The following is a 22,475-nucleotide window of genomic DNA, read 5'->3' as shown; positions in this document are numbered from 1 at the left end:
CATAGGCAAGGGGCTGTGACCATGCTTGGTGTGTCTGGGGAGGTGCCCCAAATACATCCTGCAGATCCAGGGCTGCTTTGTTTATGGTTTCCTCATGTGGATGCCCTCTGTCTTCTTCACCCTCTGCCAAATGCTGTTCATCCTTCAAGGCCCGGTTTCAGCGCCGCCTCCCCCATCAGGTCTTTTCTGACTGTGCTAGCCGGTGCCACTCCAGGTCGTATGTAGTTCAGCTTTTAGCTGTAGTGTCTGTGCTGGAATTGGTTTCTCAGTTAGCCCAGGGCAGACATTACACTCATCTCATACTTTGGGGGCCTTGCAGCCCCAACAAAGTGCTAAAGATAGTGGGGGCCAGGGGGTTTTATGGGTCCATTCACTAGGACTAACATCCTCGTTCTGCCTAAATGCAGTTTAGTGTTGCTGTTCAGTCTGGGGTTGTTTGTGGGCATTTAGGATTTAGCTGGTTATATTTGTTAGCTTATAAGGGGAGCAATTTTTCAAATACTCACTAGAGTGTTCTGCTCAGACGTAGCAGGGGAGAGGGAGGAGCGCCTAACCGTGAGCCGAACTCTCTGACGCTCTGGGTGAAGCCTTGGGCACTGGGTTGGGCCTAGTTTCATAATCTGCAACATCATCTCTCAAGTTCCTGCTCGAGAATGACTTTGCTTCTTTCAAGTCTCTTGTTTTGATGGTTGGGTTGCACTTAGTTCTCCTAAAGTGTCAGAGATATAACTTGTCATTCTCTTTTGGAGAATGGGGTACTGGGCATGGCTTCTTGGTGTTGAGGCTGCTTGCATGATGTGTTTGCCTGGTTCTGCAGACCATGAGAACTAGTTATAGTAAGGAATCGGCTCGTGTAGTTATGGAGATTGAGAAAGCCCAAGATCTGGAGTCGGCAAGCTGGAGTGGTGATGGTATATAGTTCTAGTCTGAGTCTGAAGGCCTGAGAGCCAGGAGAGCTAATGGTGTAAGTACCAGTCCAAGTGCAAGTGTAAAGGCAGAAGAAGACCAATGTCCCAGCTCGAAGACACACACACACACACACACACACACACACACACACACACACAGAGAGAGAGAGAGAGAGAGAGAGAGAGAGAGAGAGAGAGAGAGAGTTCTCCCTTACGTCACCTTTTTGTTCTATTCAAGCTTTCAGAGGATTTAGTGATGCCCACCCAGGAAAACAGGATTAATTAGTCTACAAAATCAAATGTTAATCTCACCTAGAAACACCCTCACACATGCATCTGAGTAAAGTTTAACCAAATATCTGTGCACCCCTGGCCCCGCCAAGTTGACACATAAAGGTAACCATCACCAAGTGACACAGAAGGAAGGCTTGGCTGGAAAGAAAGTCTCATGAAACTTTTGAAGTAGGGCCTGAAGAAAAATGGCCCCACACACTAGAACCCCTCAGAAAGTGCATTTTCCAACACAATATTTGGGGAGCGTTAAATCACAACTCTGACGACTTCTCACGTTGTACTGTCATGTACGGTTGCACTGGTCCAGCCAGTTGTACATGAACAAAGGTTCCTGGGTCAAGGGGGCAAGTGGAGGCTGAAATGCATGCAGCTCACACTCTGAGGGGGCTGCATCTGCCTAAAGGAAAAAGGGGGCCTTTGCCTAATTTTCTCAAGCCATGAACCAGGGCTTCTCCCACATATTGAGTGTCAGCAGAGCATCCTGGGTGGTGGTCCACGGCGTATTACAGCTGTGCACAATACGGGTCCTCTCTATGTTTGGAGTTGCTGGGAAGGGTCATCACCTGCAATCACAAGAGGCCTCTAGCCACAGGCAGCCTCCAGGCACGAGCAATCTTGATTGTTTACTTCATTGTGCCATAAAAATATTTTCTACATGCGCTGCGACGTAAAGAAGATTGGAGGGCACTGTGCCAAGGGACTTGCCTTATTCATACAGAAGGCAATCCACCCATTTCAGAAAGGGCACATGCCCATCTGTCTATCTAAGCACAAGCTATGTCCAGCAGCAGAGGGCTTCCTGGTTTTCATATTGGGATGTGGCGATTTGCAGTCTTCAGGTAAGAGGTGGGCAGAGAAAGTCTGGGTCCAGGGTATCTGCCATTATCTGTGGTTATGGTTTAGTTTCCATGGAGAGAATGCTGTCTGGCAGCCTAGATCACAGATACATAGCTTGGAGTCCTAGGTTTGCTGTCCTGAGTGCTGATGGTTTTGTCCACCTGTGCCTGAGAGGGAGAGAGAGGACATGTTAACATAAAGGTGCTGCTGGGGAATTCCAGTTCCCATGAGGAACCCAGGGGAGTTGCCCCGAGGAAATGTGGGGTAGCAGGGCCTTGCCCTTTGCTGAGTCTTTCTCCTCTGCCCTAGGCGCCCCATTTGGAAGCCTTTGGGTCATCAACTTTTTCACCCAGAAAAAAGCAGGAAGGAATGATTTTGATCACAGGCTTGAGGCAACAGCCAGGCTCAAGCCCCTTGTCTTCCTTGTTCCTAGTTGAGGCCCAGTTCCTTCTGTACCTTCTCCTATTCACCGTGGCAAGTCACCTCTGCTAGCATCTCTCGTGCTCAGAACACTGCAGGCAACCTGCCCACTGGCTCGAGGAGTCTTTGATCTTAAATCACATACTGACCAATGAATAATCGTCATTCACCTTGTCTAGAGGATTCACTTTGAGATACCTCAATTCAGGACTCCCTGATGGATTCCTCAAGTCTAGCTCTCCACACTGCGAAGTCCTCCTCTGTTTCCTCCCACTCTCCTTCAGATCCTGGTTCAAACATGTGAGCCCCTCGCCCCTCACTTCTTGCTTCTCCTTCCTCCTTTCTTTTCCTTCTCTTCTTGCCTCACTCACCTCTTTTTTCCTTCTCCTTCCTTCCCCTTGGTGATCACTGAGGGAAAAGGGCCCTCTGTCTCTTTCTGCGGGGCGCTTGGCTTACCTTTACAACTTCCCTACTTGTCCGGCTCACAGATGCCTTAAAGAATCAGCTCTTGATTTTTTACTTATGGATTCACTTACATTCCATTCCATGTTCCCAATCTATCCTCCCACCATTCATTTATTATCATTATTTCCCCATTTTTCTAGACTCCTGGGTTCAAATTTATCTTTCATGATTAGCTTCCTGCGTATTAGCTCAGCTATTACACAGGAACACTTTCTAAACATTTGATTCCCCAAGGGACCCCAAAGCTGACCTTCTGACAGTAGCAGAAATGAGGACCCTCAGATGGTGAGCGCCCCTCAACAGATCCCCCACATGGAAAGTTCTGTTAAAGGACAGGGTTTACTGTTGCTTTGCACATTCCAGGGACAGACACGGAAGCACAGGGACTTGTGACTGTCACTAGACCACGACAAATGGTTGTGCAGGTTGCATACTGTAACGCTCAGCTGAGGGGGCAAATGGGAGCCGAAATGAGCCTGTGTTCTGCTTGCCAGTCTGTGTACCTGGTGTGGGCCTCCGGGAGGCACCTGTTTTCTTATTTTCACACCGTGAGCTAACAGAGGCCCTGGGTATTGTAAAGGCTGAGGTTTCCACATTATGATCAGGGGCTCAGGGGGTCCTGCACTTAAAGGGAGGGATCAGCACCCCAAACAGGCCAGCCTGTGAATAACCATTGACCTGGGGAGTAGGGTTCTGTGCATGTGTGGAAGTACCTTAGACCAAAGCCCTCAGCCAGTAGTCCTGAGAAGTCTAGAGAGGAGTCCCAAGGAAACCAGCTGGCCCCTTGTTGAATGAGCAGGTGTAATAGCAGAATTGTTGGAACAGATATGACAACAGGGATAAAACATTAGAAAGGATTGGCATTAGCAGAGTACTGCACTGTGGAATACGTTGTGATTCCTGGCTTCTCCTTGGTGGGAAGCACCTGTAAAACACCTGTCATTCCCTTAGTCATGGAACCCAAGCACAATGTTATGTGTCCCCCTTCCTACTTCTACCCCTGCCCGTCACTCCTCCCTGGTAGCATTTTCACCAGGTGGACTTCTCCCCAGGCCTCAGCTCTGCTTCCACCCAGCTTTGGAGAAGTTCTGGGTCAGATGAGGGTGCGATGGGAGGGTGGGTAGCATTTGGGCAGAAAAAATCAAGAAGAGGGGTTTGCATGGTGGAGACCGAGTTTCGCTTAGTCAGGGTATTAGCTTTCCACGGGCTTTATGGACCCCGCTGCCCTATTAGTCCAAACACAGTGCTAGATTCATCAGGCAAGCCTCAGTTTACCCCTTCAGGGGAGCAGCCTGGCAGAGGCACAGAGAAAGGCGATACCAGGTAAAATACTGATTCAGGGTGGAGGTGAGGGAGGGGCAGGCAGGTCAAAGGCAGGTGGGCGTTAGCAGGTGTGGGACAGAGTGACTCTAAGTCTGAGCAAAGTAAGCTGCTGCTGCAGGCAGACAAGTTAATCGAATTCAAGGGCACCTCTCTCAGCTCTGTGACCTTGGAGCCCCCTTAAGCAACCTGTTCACCTGGAACAGCCCTCACCTCACACCAGGGGCTCTCTTATAGCTTGTCCCCTGTAGAGGGTGCTTCACTCTTAATCATAATTCTCATCTCATCCAGACCCCCACATGAAAGTTTGGGGCCTCACCCTGGAGGCTGCCATGGGATGACAATTGACCACCTTCCTGTCCCCATAGAGAGAATCCTGGCGTCATTTCCCTGACATGGTATTTCCCTGACACGGTATTTCCCTGACACGGTATTTCCAGATTCTTGCCTGTGGCTTCTGGCGAGGCAGTAGTAAAGAGAGGCCTGCCCCCAGTGACTCCCTGTCCTGGGAGAGCTGGTGAAGATCCATGAGTCGCATCAGCTCACCTTGGACAGGGAGATTTCATCGTAGATTCTGAGCTCTGCTGGCTGAGGATCTCTTGGAGCATTGACATATGTGTATATTGTGTTCTTTGAGGCAGCATCTGTGTCACAAATAAAGATAGAAACACGATATGCAAAAGGTGGATGACTTGCCCTAGCCCAGTGGTCAACAAACTCATTAGTCAACAGAGCCAAATATCAACAGTACCACGATTGAAATTTCTTTTTTTTTTTTTTTTTTTTTTTTTCCCCTTTTAAAAATATATTTTATTGATTTTCTACAGAGAGGAAGGGAGAGAGACAGAGAGTCAGAAACATCGATGAGAGAGAAACATCGATCAGCTGCCTCCTGCACATCTCCCACTGGGGATGTGCCCGCAACCCTGGCACATGCCCCTGACCGGAACCGAACCGGGACCCTTCAGTCCGCAGGCCGACGCTCCATCCACTGAGCCAAACCGGTTGCGGCTGAAATTTCTTTTGAGAGACAAATTTTTTAAACTTAAACTATATAGGTAGGTACATTGTTATTAACTTAATTAGGGTACTCCTAAGGCTTAGGAAGAGCCACACTCAAGGGGCCAAAGAGCCGCATGTGGCTCGCGAGCCGCAGTTTGCCGACCACGGCCCCAGCCGATTTGACTCAGTGAATAGAGCATTGGCTTATAGACTGAAGGGTCCCAGGTTGGAATCTGGTCAAGGGCATGTACTTCAGTTGCAGGCTCCTCCCCAGCCCGGACCCTGGTCAGGCCTCATGCAGGAGGCAACCAATCGATGTGTTTCTCTCACATCAATATTTCTCTCTCTTTTCCTTTCTTCCACTCTCTCTAAAAAAAAAAAAAAAAAAATCAATGGAAGAATATCCTTGGGTGAGGATTAAAACAACAACAACACACACACACGCACACGCACACACACACAAAACCAAAATCAAAAGGTGGATGACTTTTTAGAGATGGTCTATTCTAATATTTTCTTTTTAAGGTGAAGAAATGAAGCCCTAAGAGACGGCTCCCATCCTCTTGAGATGGATGCTTGGGTGTTTGGACTGTCTTTCCCTCTTCTAGGGATTCCATGTGCTATGGGAAGCACCCGGCTCAAGCCTCACCCAGAGCTCAGCGGGAGTTCTTTTCTCTCCTAGAGTCCACATTAGGCTAAAGAGACTCTTCAATCTCTGCGTGGGCAGTCAAAGTAGCTCTTCTACCCAGGCTCTTCTTAGTGTCTCTGGCATTTAGCATTGACTGCCTTGCATGGCTAGTTGTTTTTTAACGAGAAGGTCTTGGTTTTTCTACTAGATTGAGTCTCTCTGGTTATATACTGTGTTGGAATCTTCTGGTACATACATTACTGTTATTGCCTCAACGTTAAGCACATAGCAGATGCTCTACAAACATTTGAGGCTTGCTCGATCGACTCACACAGTCAAACATTGATTAAGCTCCCTCCATGTGCCAGACTCTGTGTGAAGCTACAGAGAAGCGGACAGGAGAGACACGTTTCCACTTTTAATAATTTATGGGCCGGTAGAAGCACTCATCCCAGTGCACCGCTTTTCTTTGCTCCTAACATGGAACATTTTAGGATCAAGTTGAAAAGATACAGCTAGAATTTAGAGTCTTCATGTTCAAGGGCACTAACATAGCCACACTTAACAGATCTGAGATGAGCAATCTCAGAAGGATCCAACATTTCAGAGTTTAGTCCTGTCCAGCCCCAGCCTCAGACTTGGTGCGTGAGCTAGACTGAGTCTTCTCTTGTCTCACTTATAGATAAAAAAAAAAAAAGCAGCCCTTTTTCCTTCCCAAGAGACGGTAAGGCAAGCATTTCAAACTCAAAGGCTAACATGGGCCAAATAAACGAGACATGTGGCCTGCAGGCTGCGAGTTTGACATGCTTGCTGTAAGGTATTGAAGACAGATGTCTTTTTTTGAGGAACCCTGAAAATCACCTATGGCCTGAGCGGGTTGTGTGACTTCTCATCATGAGGCCAAGCCAGGGCCTACCAATGATAGGTATGGTAGCTAACATTGACTGATTACTTACTATGTGCCAGGCACCAGACAAATGTTTTACATGTGGAATTCCATTTAACCCATGACTATGCATATTTTATAATTGAGAAAATGGAGACTCACCATGATAAAATAACTGGTAGCTGATAAGTGGAAAAGCTGGGACCTTCACCCCAGACCAAGCATGTCAAACTCAAAGACTAACACGGGTCAAATAAACAAGGCATGCAGCCCTGCGGGCTGCGAGTTTGACATGCTCGCCCCAGACTGTCTGCAAAGCACAAGCTTAGCCTTAACCACTCTGCCATGAATTCATCTCTCCCAATCGTCATCCAGAGAAACTTGTGGCTGAAAACTTACCAGGTTTCTTATGGAAGATCTTGAAGGAGGAACCTGAGGAATCAGACCAAAGGAGAGTCAAGAACCAGGAAGCAGAGGGAGAGCCTCCTACATCCAGGCTTCTTATTCTGATTTGAGTGAAGGGGAGGTTTTGGGTGGATATGGGGTCAGGACGAATAGGATGGTGTAATTTCCCCCTAGGGTGCAAAGGTCAGCTTTTCTGAGTTGAAAATAGCACAAATACAGAAGAATCCAGAGGGATCTGGAAGAATCTAGTGACAACCATGGAATACCAAATTAGGACATGTTCCTCATTTTCTCCAAAGTAAAAAATATGATGGAATTGAAAGTGACCCTGAAGACCCTCTAATCCAGTGGTTCTCAACCTTCTGGCCCTTTAAATACAGTTCCTAATGTTGTGACCCAACCATAAAATTATTTTCGTGGCTACTTCATAACTGTAATGTTGCTACTGTTCTAAATCGTAATGTAAATATCTGATATGCAGGATGGTCTTAGGCGACCCCTGTGAAAGGGTCCTTTGACCGCCAAAGGGGTCACGACCCACAGGTTGAGAACCGCTGCCCAAGCCTTATATCGCAGGTAAGAACTCTGAGCCAAAGAGGTAAAGATACATGCCTAATGGAGCACAGCTTATTAATGGGGGTGCTAAACTTGAACCCAAGCTCTGGGCCCACTAGATACTGGTGATCCCATGAACAGATTCTGAAGAGCCTTCAGAGTGATACCATACAGGCAGGGCCTCAGTCTGGGAGATTGTGTGGTTGGTGGGGTGGGGATTGTAGAAATGCTGATTCCCTGGGACAAAAGACCTCTTCACACCCCTTGGGTAAATGACTCCAGTCCTAGGGAGAAGGAAGGTGCATTTCCACATTGGGGAAACCTTACCTCGTCCTTTCTTGCAAAAAAGGAACAAAAGCACTGAAGGTAGGATGACTATAACCAGAAAGAGCACAGCCAGCCCACTCAGCAATCCAGCACGGTGAATACGGAGACCCGTGGGGCTATCTGGAAATGGAAGAGGCAGTGAGACAACTCTCGGAAAATCGGCCCAAGATGCTGGGCAGGCTTGGCCACATTCCAGGGGCATCGTCCAAACTGGGGACCCTCCAGGGGAGTACCGGAGCTTTGGGGGAAACTATACTTTCTGCTATCGAAAGTCAGGGTTAGAAACGGAACCAGGGATCATCCCTCTGGTTTGGACCGGTTTCCAGGGCTTCCTGGGAGGAGAGGCCCCTGGGGACCAGGCCCAGCATGAGGGGGGCACATTGCCCTGGAGAATGAGGCCCACACTCAGGCCTTACAGCTCTCCAGAGTGGTCGGTAGGACCCCAGGAAAGATGGACAGAGCTGTTACCTGCACAGAGCTGCTGGGCAGAGATGGAGTCAGAATTGTTGCTGACGGGGTTCCAGGCTGTGCAGGTGTAAGTCAGCTCTTGGTTGTTAGGAGTCTGGAAGACTTGGAGAACGCTACCCTCTGTCCCCATGGGACTCCAACTGTAGGTCACATTTTTTTCTTCTTTCTCCATGGAGCATGTCAGTGTGACATTACAAGTACTGTTCGAAGATGTCGTTAAACTCTGAGTAATTTTCGGCTTCCCAAGCCTACCTATGAAGGGGAAACACATTAGCCCATACCAGCTTGTGAGGGCCAACTGCTATATTTAAAAGAAATTTTTTTTCAAATGTTTATTAAACACAGCTATCATGTAAAAGCAAAGTATAAAAAGTTAAAATAAAATAAACCATATTCAAAACAAACAGAATACATACTCAAAACTCATCACTTTCTAATTTTTTTGACAATTTACCATTATTTATGCTCTAAAAGTTATTTATATCTATGTATCTCTCTTTTGTAATGATGTGTAAAGTGTTTCCAACTCTGCATGTCTTAAAATGTTCTATTTGTGACATCCTGGATGGTTCTTGAAGCTATGATGCTAATAAATCAGGTGAAAAAGGATAAAAACCATATGACTTCACTCATATGTGAAATATAAAACAAAAAGTAACAAACTATCAAAATAAAGCAAAAACTTAGACACAGACGTCAGAATGGAGGTTACCAAAGGGGAAGACAGGTAGGGCAAAGGAGGTCAAATATATTATGGAAGGAAACTAGACTTTGGGATGTGAGCACACAATATTGTATACAGATGTTGTACACCTGAAATTTATATAATGTTATTAACCAATGTCACCTGAATAAATTTAATATAAAAAATCAGCCACCGTGGGAGTATTTATATCACAGGAATTGGCAAATGCTACAAACCTGGACTTGATTTATTGTCTTGTTGATGGTTGCTCTGGACTTAAGAAAGCAATGGAGGAGAGGTTACTAAAGAGATTAAACTTGAAAGTGTGTGCTGTCTATAGCCATTACATTGCAAATAGCAACAACAACAACAACAAAATAAAAAAATAAAAACAAATTAGAAAATATTCTTCCAGTATTTGAAAGCCACTATCCACTTCAGCAAAGAAGTTGCAACTAAGTGTATAAAGGGATGAAAACAAACATCTTAAAGTTATTGCAATAAGCTGCTATGAATATTTGTATACAAGTTTCTGCCTGAAATAAGATTTTGTTTCTCTGAGATAAATGCCCAAGAATGAAATCATATGTAAAACCATTTTTTTAATTTAAAAAATGTATTGTGATAAAATATACCTGACATAACATTTAGTATTCTAACCATTTTTAAAAATATATTTTATTGATTTTTTACAGAGAGGAAGGGAGAGAGATAGAGAGTTAGAAACATCGATCAGCTGCTTCCTGCACATCTCCTACTGGGGATGTGCCCACAACCAAGGTAGATGCCCTTGACCAGAATCGAACCTGGGACCCTTCAGTCCGCAGGCCGATGCTCTGTCCACTGAGCCAAACCGGCTTCGGCTTAACCATTTTTAATTGTACAATTAAGTACATTCACATTGTTGTGCAAATGTCACTGCTATTTATCTGAGAACTTCTCCCCTCCCCCTTTAAAATAGGTTCTATCTTTTAGAGCAATTTAAGGTTCTTAAAAAAACTGAGTAGAAAGTACAGGGAGTTACCATATGTACCCTGCCCCACTCATCAACATCCATCATCCACATCATCCATCCAGCCTCCTCCATCATCAACATCCCCACCAGAGTGGTCCACACAACAGGTAATGTACATTGACGCACTATCATGGTCACCCAAAGTTCACAGGTGATATACACTCTCGGTGTTGTATATTCTATGAGTTTTGACAAATATATAGTGACATGTATTCAGCATTATAGATCATACAGTAGAGTTTCACTGCCCTAAAAGCCCTCTGTGCTCTGCTTACTTATCCCTCCCTCCCCCAAACCCCTGGCAAGCACCGATCCTTTACTGTCCCCATGGTTTAAGTCACCTCCATGCCTTTTCATGGCTTTTTAGCTCTCTTCAGATCTCAGAACTTCTAAGAATAATTTTTCATTAAAAAAAAAATAGCCAATCTATTTAAATTCCCACCAGCAATGTATGAGTGATCCAGTTTCTCCACATCCTCACCAGCATTTAGGGATATCACTATTTTTCATTTTGGCCATTTTGGATAAACAAAACAACTTGCTCAAGGTCACACAGCTGGCAAGAGGTCTAATTCTAACTAAAATATTTCTTAATATGTGAATGGTTAAATAATCTAGTACATCTATGCTATGAAAGGTTCTCCTATAATGAAAGATATAAACTATTGATACTTGCAATAGTTAGGATGACTCCTCAAAAGCATGCATACTGCGTGATTCCATCTATGTAAACATTTGTGAACTAACATAATTACAGATATGAACAATGGATTAATGTCTTCCAGGAGCTTGGGAGGGGAAAGGGGCAGTAATGAGTGACTATAAAGGGATGAGGAACTTCTGGTGATGGCACAGTTAAGTATCTTGATTGTGGTAGTAGTTACATGAAGCTACATTTTATCTGTATATATAAAAGCCTTAAGTGACCAAACAACCTAACAACCGAATGACAGATCGCTATGATGCGTACTGACCACCAGGGGGTAGACACTCAATGCAGGAGTTGCCCCCGGGTACTCAGTGCGCTCCCACAGAGGGAGCGCTGCTCAGCTGACCGACCTGTCCCAGTGGCTCACAGCCCGGCAGCAGCCACTCACTCCCTCAGTAGTCCTGCAGGTCCACTCTCTGGAGAATGGGCCAAGCATCGATGGACTGGTGCCACTGGCACAATCACGACAGTGCCGCTTCCCCTCCCTAGATGCTCCGCAAGGAAGAAATGATATGAAAGTGGCCACCAGGTGGCTTCTGACAACTGGTGCGAACATCAGTGGGATAGATCTGGATCCCAGGCTGGCAAGGGCATCCTACTGCCCGCCTGGAGGGCTGATTGCATTCTGACCCCTCCCCCACCTCAGGACGGGCACCAGATGCAGGGCTCACAGCTGGTGAGCACCACTGTGGCGGCACAAGCCTCTCCCGATAGGGACTGACTGGGCACAAACCCACGTCAGGTGCAGCGGGGCCAGGATGAACAGGAGTGGTAGGCAGGAGCTGCAGGTGGCGTTGGACTGCGGGTTTCAGCCTGATCCCCGCAGGCAACCCTGAGGGATCCCACCCGTTCACAAATTCATGCACCAGGCCTCTAGTATATATAAAAGCCTAAGTGACCTTTCGAATGTTCGACCGTTTGACCGGTAGCTAACACACGCATTGGCATGAAAACACATTGGCATGAAAACATGGAACAGAATGATGAATCTCAGAGAGATGGGGGAGGGCAAGATGAGATTCACCACAGATCTTATATGCATACTAGAGGCCCAGGGCATGGATTTGTGCACTGGTGGAGTCCCTTGGCCTGGCCTAGGGGGATCAGGCTGAAACCAGCAGTCCGACAGCCCCTGAAGGGTCCCAGATTGCGAGAGGGTGCAGGCCAGGCTGAGGGACCCCACTGGTGCACAAATCCGTGCCCTGGGCCTCTACTATGTAAATAAATTGCACAGAGCGACATGTATACTCACACATAAATCAGTGCCTGTGTAAGTAGTGAAATCTAAAGTAAGCTCTATTTCTTGCACAGATGCCAATTTCCTGGTTTTGATATTAAAGTATCTATATATATAAAAGCCTAATTGGCAAAGTGTCCCCTCTGGAGTTCGACTGACAGGGAGTCCTTTCACTCGCTATGATGAGCGATGACCACCAGGGGGCAGCACAGAACGAAGGAAGGCCCTGGCCAGCAGCTGGCAGCTGCTAGGGACCCTACTGGTGCACAAATTTCTTGCACTGGGCCTCTAGCAGTTATATAAGATGTTACCATTGGGAGAGACTGAGTATAGTGGACACAGATCCTCCTTGTACATGTCTTTATACCTTTCTATGTACCTGTAATTATTTCAAAATAAAAAGTTTTCTAAAGTACTTTGCACACACTGTCTCACGTGGTCCTCACAATAACCATGGGAAGTGAGTAGTATGATTATTCACATTTTATAGAAAAGAAAAACAAGGCCATGGGACAAATGCTGATAGAAGGTTACATTGCTAAAAACAAGCAAAGCCACACCCTCTTGAAAAGTATTAATATAGTGATGCTTATTTATAAGCATAAGATGATTTAGGGAACCCAGTAGTCAGAAATACAGTTGTTCTGCAATAGCAACTTTGCAAAGTAAAAGTAAAAAAACAAGCCCTTTATCTTCCCACGACTTACGATAAACTTGAAGTTTGTAGGTCCTGGTGAGTGTCTCCTTTTCAGAGTTCTTCGTGTTTATGTCAGCTTTGTAGATCGCTGCATCTTCCATCCTCAGATTGCTGATCTCCAAGTTGTAGTTCTGACTTGAGACGTTTACTCGTTGCTTATAGTTTTGGTGGGTCACAATGACTTGGGGGGGCGCGCCGGGGAGGGCCATTACAACAGCAACAGATGTTTTAGAACTCACCCAGTTAATGTTGGTAATTTGCTGTATGTTTCGGATATTTAAAGGGAAAGTAACTGTTTCCCCCAGAATCCCATTCACGGTGAGCATGTTTGTGTTGCTTTCAGCTGCTTCCAGACCTGAGGACATAAATAGAAAATTGTAGCCATTTAGCTGTTGCACTGTTCAGAGCTCCCTGTCTCCCCAGGCTGGAGTCTCCCTTAGGAGCTCCCATGGATGCAGATCACCCAGTTTCTTGGGGATGCCTTTTTATTTTGGCATTCTACCGTAGACATATTTAATATGTTATGATGGATACATTTTTTTAAGGATTATCATTCAAAAATGAAGTTTCCCACTGAATTTCCAGGGATGCATTTAATTAAAAACATGTTTATCTAGACTTACAGACTCTGAGAGCTAGAAGGAACATAAGCATCCATGAGGTCTGAGATATTGAATGTCTTTCTTTCCCAATATCAGATGTCCAAGAAGTGGAAGAGTTGGGGGAGGGCCTGGGATGGCTCCCTTGGTCTTTGCAAAAAGGTTACATTTATGCTTCTATTCCTGGCAGGTACAGTGCTCTGGAGTAAATACTCCCTAAGTTGACGATTTGGGGGATCTTTTTTGTTAACTAGTGTATCTCCAGTCCCCGGAAGAGTATCTGACACACAGTGGGTGTTTAGTAAATACTTCTGGGACATAGTGATAAATGGATTTCACTTGTGTGTTGCCTAGAATGTCTTGGAACAACTTCTGAAGTAAAGTTCATCTATTCATTCATACATTTATGAATGAATGCATATAGTTATTCAAGGTCAGCTTTGTTTCAGATACTGTGGTAGGTATTTATTAATGTAATCTATAATACGAATGTTTGTTGAGCAAACTACTCTTTTAAGCATTAGGAAAAACACACCTAGGCCAGAAGACAAACTACTGATGGAAGATTACAGAACTAATGTAATAAGGAGCTGGGGATACAATGGTGAACAAAAATAGATATACTTCCTGCTCTCCAGAATGTAACAGTTAAATAAAGAGACCAATGTGGACGAGGTAACCACAAACGGTTAAATACAAAACAAGTAAGTATTATGGTGGTTGAGAGAGAATAGCAAGAGGGACTTGATCTGTTTTGGGAATCCAGGAACACTTTCTAGTAAAAGCTGAAGGATGAGTGTATTTATTTATTTATTCCTCACCTGAGGATATTTTTCCATTGGATTTTTAGAGAGAGTGGAAGAAAGAGGGAAGGACAGAGAGAAATATCAATGTGAGAGAAACACATCGGTTGGTTGCCTCCTGTATGATTCCTGACCAGGGCCTGGACCAGGGAGGAGCATGCAACTGAAGTATGTGCCCTTGATTGGATTTGAACTCGGAACCCTTCGGCCTACAGGCTGACACTCTATCCACTGAGCCAAACCGGTCAGAGCAAGAATGAGTGTTTTTAAAATCTAGCACGAGAACAAAAAGAATTAAAGGTTTATTTTTCTTTCCCTCCATCACCTGATAAAATAAAGTGATCTAATACATAATTTGTGAAATGAAAGGCAATCCTATATAATAAAAGCCTAATATGCAAATTGACCGAACAGTGGAATGACCAGTGGAACGACCGGTCTCTATGGCACGCACTGACCACCAGGGGGTTGTCACTCAATGCAGGAGCTGCCCCCAGCCCGCAGACCCCAGGCCACCCAAGGCAGGTGCCAGTGGGGCCCCCCATCGCTCCACCAATCACCCCACAGATGGGCCCTGATTGCTGACCAGGCCTAAGGACCCTACCCATACGCAAATTTTGTGCATCTGGCCTCTAGTATAATTATAAGATGTTATTTTTCTCAACTTTTTCCTCTTCTCTCATTACTTTCTTATTCTCACTGAGCTCTATTTAGTAAGAAATAGTGTTTTGAGCCACCACGGATTATATTACAAATGTTTAAAAAACCAAGAGACACAGGCACTGACCCATCAAGTAAGAGTGTCAGCCATAAACAATAACAGTGCTCCTTCGATGAATATTGGCTGCATTTAAGCCCCAAAGAGCAGGACATAAGTTTTCCACATAAGTGGGTTCAGGCTGACCCTATAATTTATTCAAGGCTTGGCACAAAGAGAGCAAGAAGAAGGGTCATTGAGAATGCAGGTCATTTTGAAGTGTTATAAAAGCAAAGGGCCCGGCCAATGTGGCTCAGTGCTTGAGCATCTACTTATGAACCAGGAGGTCATGGTTCGATTCCTGATCAGGGCACATGCCCGGTTGCAAGCTCGATCCCCAATAGAGGGCCTGCAGGAGGCAGCCTATCAATGATTCTCTCTCATTATTGATGTTTCTATCTCTCTCCTCCAGTCCTCTCTGAAATCAATTTAAAAAATTTTAAAAAGCAAAGGGATTTTTAACCTGTCTCACTAAGGCCGCCTTTGTCCTCAGCCAGTAAGCAGTTCCTGAATGAACCCAGGGGCTGCAAATATAAACCTCTTTTCTTTCAGACCAACCAACATTTCCTCTGAGGAAGACCACCGCAGGCAAGGTCTGACGACTTAGTTAGGGGAGGATATGCAACAGGGCCCTGGGGGGTGTGAGCGACTAAGGACCCTCATTTACAAACATTAGGTGCTATCTATGTGCCAGATGCTGTGTTAGGGACTCAGGGGTGAATAGGACATGGCTGCAGTCCTGGTAAAGACAGACGTGTATACAAGTACTGCATTCAATGTGATGTGTGGTAAGAGCACAAGGAACACACCATTGGGGGGTCAAGCAGAAACTAAGGTGCTTCCAGTGGCAGGAGCCATAGTTTACCAAAATTCATTCTCTTGAACATGAATTCTCTCCAGGTAAACTGTCCCATTGGACTAATGGCATCAGGTAGAGGGACATGTGGAGGGTCCCAGCCTGAGTCTCTGGATGTCCAGATATAGTTTATGTGACTTGTACAGTCACACAGAGCCTGGAGCTCAGAGAGACCCTGAATTTAGTTTAATGATGCTGCAACACCTTGAAATTCTTCATAGTATTTGAACAAGGAGCCCCATATTTCATGCTGTACTGGGTTCTACAAATTATACAGCTGGTCCTGGTGCCAGATCTTAAGGCTTTTTTTTTTTTTTTTTTTTTTTTTTTACATAAGGCCCCTAGTACCTAATTGCCAGGTCAGATATGAGAAGATGGATAAAGGGTGGGTGCCGTTGCCTCATCATTTTGGTGGGTTCTTTCATCAGACTCCAGGAAGTGTGTAGGCAGTTTGCTAAGGTAGAGTTCTTAGTGTTAGAGCAGTGGGGCAGCCACAACATGGTGGATGTGGGGTGCTGCTTTTGTAGTTGGTGCATCTTATCTTCCAATGGCAAGTCATCAGGAAGTGGTGCAGGCTGGGTGGCAGATAGAAGGAGCTGGGGGAAGTCCTGCTGCTATTTGTGCTGCTGCTGTGGTGAGAATTCTGGGCTTGCTGAGAAATGGCCTAGGGTTTGGACAGGCGTAAGGTAAAGACTCTGCCACCTTCAAATGTTCCAACCGTGATGTAAGAGAGGCAGCTGCAAAACCTTAGCGTGTAGTGGAAAGAGGGGGAGGCTGAAGATGTAGGTGCTAGTCCTTGCATGTATGAGCTGGGTAACCTTATAAAATCACAAAACCTTCTGAGTCTCAGTTTCTTCATTCATAGAATGGAAATAATAGCTATAAAATTGCCCTAATTAGTGATCAGCAAATCATACAATATGAGTGAAAATGCTTCACTAACCATCAAGGCAAATACATGTGAGTTATGTCTGAGGTTAATAATGACAATGAGGATGAGAATCATCCTCCTCATCTCTTTTTTATTAATTAATTAATTTAAAAAATTGATTTCAGAGAGGAACTGATTGGGAGGAAGAGATATAGGATGTCCCAAAATTCACGCAAGATTTGAATTTTACGTGAGCATCAACAACAACAACAAAAAATAAAAGCCTAATTTTACTTGGTTTATTGAATCAGATTCTAATATCTGTTGCCCTTTGATTTCAACCCCTTCAATTTGATAAGCATTACCAAGTACCAATTATGGCCCAGGAGCAGGGACAATGAAGACCAATGAAGACCACAGCTTTGCATATGTGCTAGCAAAGCCGTGGAGGCCATTTACCCGATGTGCTATTCCATACATAACCCTATACTATACACTTTATGAATCAATAAAAAATTTACAATTTTTAATTATAAACCTGTGTTTACTATCAAAATTACTTCTTGCGTGAATTTTGGGACACCCTATAGAAACATCAGTGATGAGAGAGAATCATTGCTTGGCGGCTTTCTGCATGCCTCACACTGGGGATTGAGGCCCCAACCCGGGCATGTGCCCTGACCAGGAATTAAACCGTGACCTGTTGGTTCATAAGCTGATACTCAGTCACTGAGCCACGCTGGCCAGACCATCATCTTCTTTATTATCATCTTAATAATTGGTACATGCTCTTGAAGGCTTCCCTAGTCTATCCCTATGATGGCCATGGTGAAACCAGGCCCATACAGAAGAAGGTATAAAGAGTCATTATTAAGGGTTAATTCAAGTAGAGCCTTGGGGTTTTTTAGGTACCACTTTACTTGGTGAACTTTATTTTTCTCTTAAAAACTTCAGTGTTAAAACAATCCCATTTACCATTGCACCAAAAAAAAAAAAATAAAAATAAAAAAATTAAGATACTTAGAAATAAACTTAACTAAGGAGGTAAAAGACCTGTACTCAGAAAACTACAGGACATTGAAAAAAGAGATAGAGGAAGACATAAACAAATGGAAGAACATACTGTGTTCATGGATTGGTAGAATCAACATCATTAAAATGTCTACACTACCCAAAGCAATTTATAGATTTAATGCAATCCCCATTAAAATACCAACGGCATATTTCACAGACCTAGAACTAACTCTCCAAAAATTAATCTGGAATAAAAAAAAAAGACCCCGAATAGCCACAGCAATCCTGAGAAAGAAGAACAAAGTTGGAGGGATCACAATACCAGATATCAAGCTATGTTACAAAACCACAGTTCTCAAAACTGCCTGGTACTGGCACAAGAACAGACATATGGACCAATGGAACAGAACAGAGAACCCAGAAATAGACCCAAGCCATTATGCTCAATTAATATTTGACAAAGGAGGCAAGAGCATACAATGGAGTCAAGACAGTCTCTTCAATAAATGGTGCTGGGAAAATTAGTCAGATACCTGCAAAAAAAATAAAACTAGATCACCAACTTACACCATACACAAAAACAAACTCAAATGGTTAAAGGACTTAAATGTAAGCTGGGAAGCCATAAAAATCTTAGAAGACTCCATAGTCAGCAAAATATCAGACATATGTCATAGTAATATCTTTATCAATATAGCTCCTAGGACAATGGAAACTAAGGAGAAAATAAACAAATGGGACTACATCAAAATAAAAAGCTGCTGAGGCCGGTTTGGCTCAGTGGATAGAGCGTCGGCCTGGGGACTGGGGGTCCCGGGTTCGATTCCGGTCGGGGGCATGTGCCTGTGTTGCGGGCGCATCCCCAGTGGGAAATGTGCGGGGGGCAGCTGGTCGATGTTTCTCTCTCATCGATATTTCTGGCTTTCTGTCTCTCTCCCTTCCTCTCTGTGAAGGGTCAATAAAATATATTAAAAAAAAAAAAAAAGCTTCTGCACAGCAAAAGAAACCATCAATAAAACAATAAAAAGCCCACTGCATGGGAGAACATATTTGCCAATACTATTGCAGATAAGGGTTTAATCTCCAAAATTTACAGGGAACTCGTACAACTTAACAAAAGGAAGATAAACAACCCAATCAAAAAATGGGCAAAGGACCTAAGTAGACACTTTTCAAAAGAGGACATACAGAAGGCCGAGAGACATATGAAAACATGCTCAAAGTCACTAAACATCCGAGAGATGCAAATCAAAACAATGAGGTACCATCTCACACCTGTCAGAATGACTATCAACAACAAATCAACAAACAAGTGCTGGCAAGGATGTGGAGAAAAAGGAACCCTCATTCACTGCTGGTAGGAATGCAGACTGGTGCAGCCACTGTGGAGAACAGTATGGAGTTTCCTCAAAAATTTAAAAATGGAACTCCCATTTATCCCAGTAATCCCACTCCTAGGACTATATCAGAAACACAAATTAGAAAGAATATATGCACCCTTATCTTTATAGCAGCACAATTTACCATAGCTAAAATTTGGAAACAGCCGAAGTGCCCATCACAGATGAGTGGATTAGAAAACTGTGGTACATCTACACAATGGAATACTACGCTGCTATAAAAAAGAAGGAGCTTTTACCATTTGCAACAGCATGGATGGAACTGGAGAGCATATGCTAAGTGAAATAAGCCAGTTGGAGAAAGATAAATATCACATGATCTCACTCATGTGTGGGATATAATGATCAACATAAATGGATGAGCAAATATGGATCCAGAGACAAGATGGCACTGAGCAGACCGTCCAACCTCAGGGAGAAGGTGGGGAGTGGGGGGTGGGCTTAGAGATCAACCATAGGACTTGTATGCATGCATATTAGCATGACCAATGGACACAGACACTGGGGTGGTGGGGCCTTGCCCTCGGGGGTGGGAGTGTGGGGGGGTGTTAATCAGGGGAAAAAGGGAGACATGTAATATTTTAAACAATAAAAAGCAACAACAAACTTCAGTGTTTTTTGCTTTGTTTTGTTTTGTTTTTAAAGACTCTCCATAGCTTTTTCAGACAGAGAAATGAAGCCACAGAGCCCTGCCGCTGCTTGGACTCCCAAGACTCGCCTCCTGTTGCCATTGGGGTTGGTCATCTGTAATCCAGGAGCTGTTGCAACAGAATCACTGTTTCCTTCTGTGGCTGATCCCCAGGAGGGGTGCTTTGGGTGGGACTCCTCAAAGGGATCCTTAATAAAAGTTTAGAAGCAGGAGAATGTGTAATGTAGGTTAAATAAGTATAGATTGGAATAACAGTGGAGAGAGGCAAGGCAGGAGATGTAAAGAGATATGGCTTAGATTTGGGACAGCCTTGAGTTTAATGTCTACACCACAGAGGGGAGCTATTAAAGTTTTTGAGGATGAAGATTAAAATAATGTTTTAGGGTCATAGTAATATAGTAATGATGTATAGAAAAAGTAAGAAGGAAGAGAAGCTGGCCTTGAGAGACCATTTCGGAGCCTTCTATAGCCTCCTGGGCATTAACCAGAGGATGATGGGGGAATAGAAAGGAAGGGTTAAATTTGAGAGATAGTACAAAGAAAGGCAAGGAATAAGGACATCTAATGTAATTCAGTTGTTCAAACGCGCGCACGCACACACACAGGTGGGCAAAAGTAGGTTTACTTACAGAGTTTATTCTTGTATTACTATTTATTTATTAATTATTGTACTATTTATTTGTATTATATAAACCTTCTTTTGTCAATCAATTATATATATATATATATATATATATATATATATACACACACACACACACATATGTGTATATATAATTGATCTTAGAGAGGGGGGAGGGAGAGAGAAAGAGAAACATCAATGTGGGAGACATGCATCTATCAGTTGCCTCCTACATGGAGCCCCAACTGGGGATCCAACCCACATCCTAGGCATGTGCCCTGACTGGGAATTGAACCAGAGACCTTCTAGTGCATGGGATGACATTGCAACCAACTGAGCCACACTGGCCAGGGCAACAATACATTTTTTGTGTCTACTTTATGCCAGAGGAAAACCAATTCATTTTATTTTGGAAGGAAGTCAAAGTAGAAGACAAGTTCAGGTTTAGAAATATTGAATTTGAGATGATGTTGGACATCTAAGTAAGAAGTTGGAAGAATGGAAAATAAGGAGAATGGGTTTAAATGTTATTCGTGGGGGGGCTGTGGTAGAATCTTCTAGTTGTTTTCCTATATTTGTTCTCCTTAGAGCTTCATCTGTAGTAACAGAACCCTTAATTTGTAGAATGAAATAGAGTCACTTATTGCCCACTTTTCTGCTAGCTAAGTTTGGTCATATGACTAAGTTCAGGTCAACAGGATGAAAGTGAAAGTGTTGCATATGACTTCTGTGTCTTTAAGAAGAAGGCATTTTGCTTTATTTATCTCTTTCTTGCTTCTTGCAGGCGGGATCTCAGATGGACATTTGGGATCAGGAAGATGAAGCCAAGTACTAAGAATGGTGAAGCAGGAAGACTGAAAAAGTGTGGACCCCCGATGACCTTGGGAACTATTCTACCAATGGAACTGCCAAGCCTGCTGTTTTTAAGAGGATGTTTATTACAACTGTTTCCTGAAAAGAATTCCTGAATCTGCCTGCCAGTCCTTCACTCTGCAAGGCAGTCTAACATTTCTAAAGTTTATGGATTGTCCCTCAATCAAACACAAAACACAGTCTCTCTAAACCCTGAAACTGATGCTTTCCAACTCTTCCTCTAAGGCTGGGTGAGAAACAGTTGCCTGTGAAGGGCTATGATAAGATTACTCGGCCCACCACTTTTGATATTTTAGGTTCTTTCTTTGGTTACAACCAGATATCAGAACAGAATAAAAAGTGATAAAATAGAATAGTACTGAGAGAGTCAAGTGAAATTAATTTATTTCATTTTGTTTGAAAATAGAAGAGATTGGTGGTGAAGGGTTGGTAGGGAGGTAGAGCATTTAGAGATTTCCCTGGTTGGCCTTGCTCTGGCGTAGGCCTTCCAACTCACTGGCTTTCTGCAGCTCTGTGCTTCTCTCTCATAGTAATTGCCAAATTGTGTGGCAGTCGTGAATCCATGTGTCTGTTTCTAGACACTGTGAATGACTTGAGTCCAGGGACCTTGCCTTCAAACCCCCCGACCAAGCACAATGCAGGATACAAAGGCCATTAACACTTGTCGAGACACTAAAGAAAAGCCAAGGATGAGTGAAAGGACCGGGTTATTTTGAGGTGCTGTTGGGGGCGGGGATAGAAGAAAGGCCTCTTGGTGAGGTGAAGGGACACAGGTCTGAGCCAGGTTCCGTGTCTGACATTTGCTGAGGCCCTTATCTCACTGAGGCTACAGAGGGGATAGAATAGTGCCCGCCTCAGAGACTGTTGTGAGTAGACATTCTGGAGTAGAGTGGGTAAAAGTGAAGAGAGTCATGCTTGTTGACCGTGAATTCACCTCTTTAGTAATGTAGGAGGTGAGATCTGGTGAGAGTGAAGAGGCAGCCCTAACTGGTTTCTCTCAGTGGATAGAGCGTTGGCCTGTGGACTGAAGGGTCCCAGGTTTGATTCCGGTCAAGGGCATGTACCTTGGTTGCGGGCACATCCCCAGTAGGGGGTGTGCAGGAGGCAACTGATCAATGTTTCTCTCTCATCGATGTTTCTAACTCTCTATCCCTCTCCCCTCCTCTCTGTAAA

General features: G+C 44.2%; 1 protein-coding gene across 1 annotated transcript in view; it reads right to left on the bottom strand.

The window, feature by feature from the left end:
- Window positions 1-1,116: 1,116 nt before the first annotated feature.
- Window positions 1,117-22,475, bottom strand: part of CD84 (CD84 molecule) — a 31,823-nt gene continuing 10,464 nt past the window's right edge. Inside the window, exons 3-8 of the mRNA XM_081113344.1 lie at window positions 12,869-13,213; window positions 8,516-8,767; window positions 8,048-8,167; window positions 7,160-7,192; window positions 4,791-4,888; window positions 1,117-2,206 (exon numbers count right to left, since the gene is read on the bottom strand). Of these exons, the coding sequence (XP_080969470.1) occupies window positions 2,135-2,206; window positions 4,791-4,888; window positions 7,160-7,192; window positions 8,048-8,167; window positions 8,516-8,767; window positions 12,869-13,213 (920 nt within the window). The 3' untranslated portion in view covers window positions 1,117-2,134. The remainder of the gene's footprint in view (window positions 2,207-4,790; window positions 4,889-7,159; window positions 7,193-8,047; window positions 8,168-8,515; window positions 8,768-12,868; window positions 13,214-22,475) is intronic.

This window comes from Myotis nattereri (assembly GCF_964212035.1).
Source record: "Myotis nattereri genome assembly, chromosome: 18".
NCBI lineage: Eukaryota > Metazoa > Chordata > Mammalia > Chiroptera > Vespertilionidae > Myotis > Myotis nattereri.
Note: the sequence above shows the minus strand (reverse complement) of the source record. Positions and strands in the feature narration are given on the sequence as shown.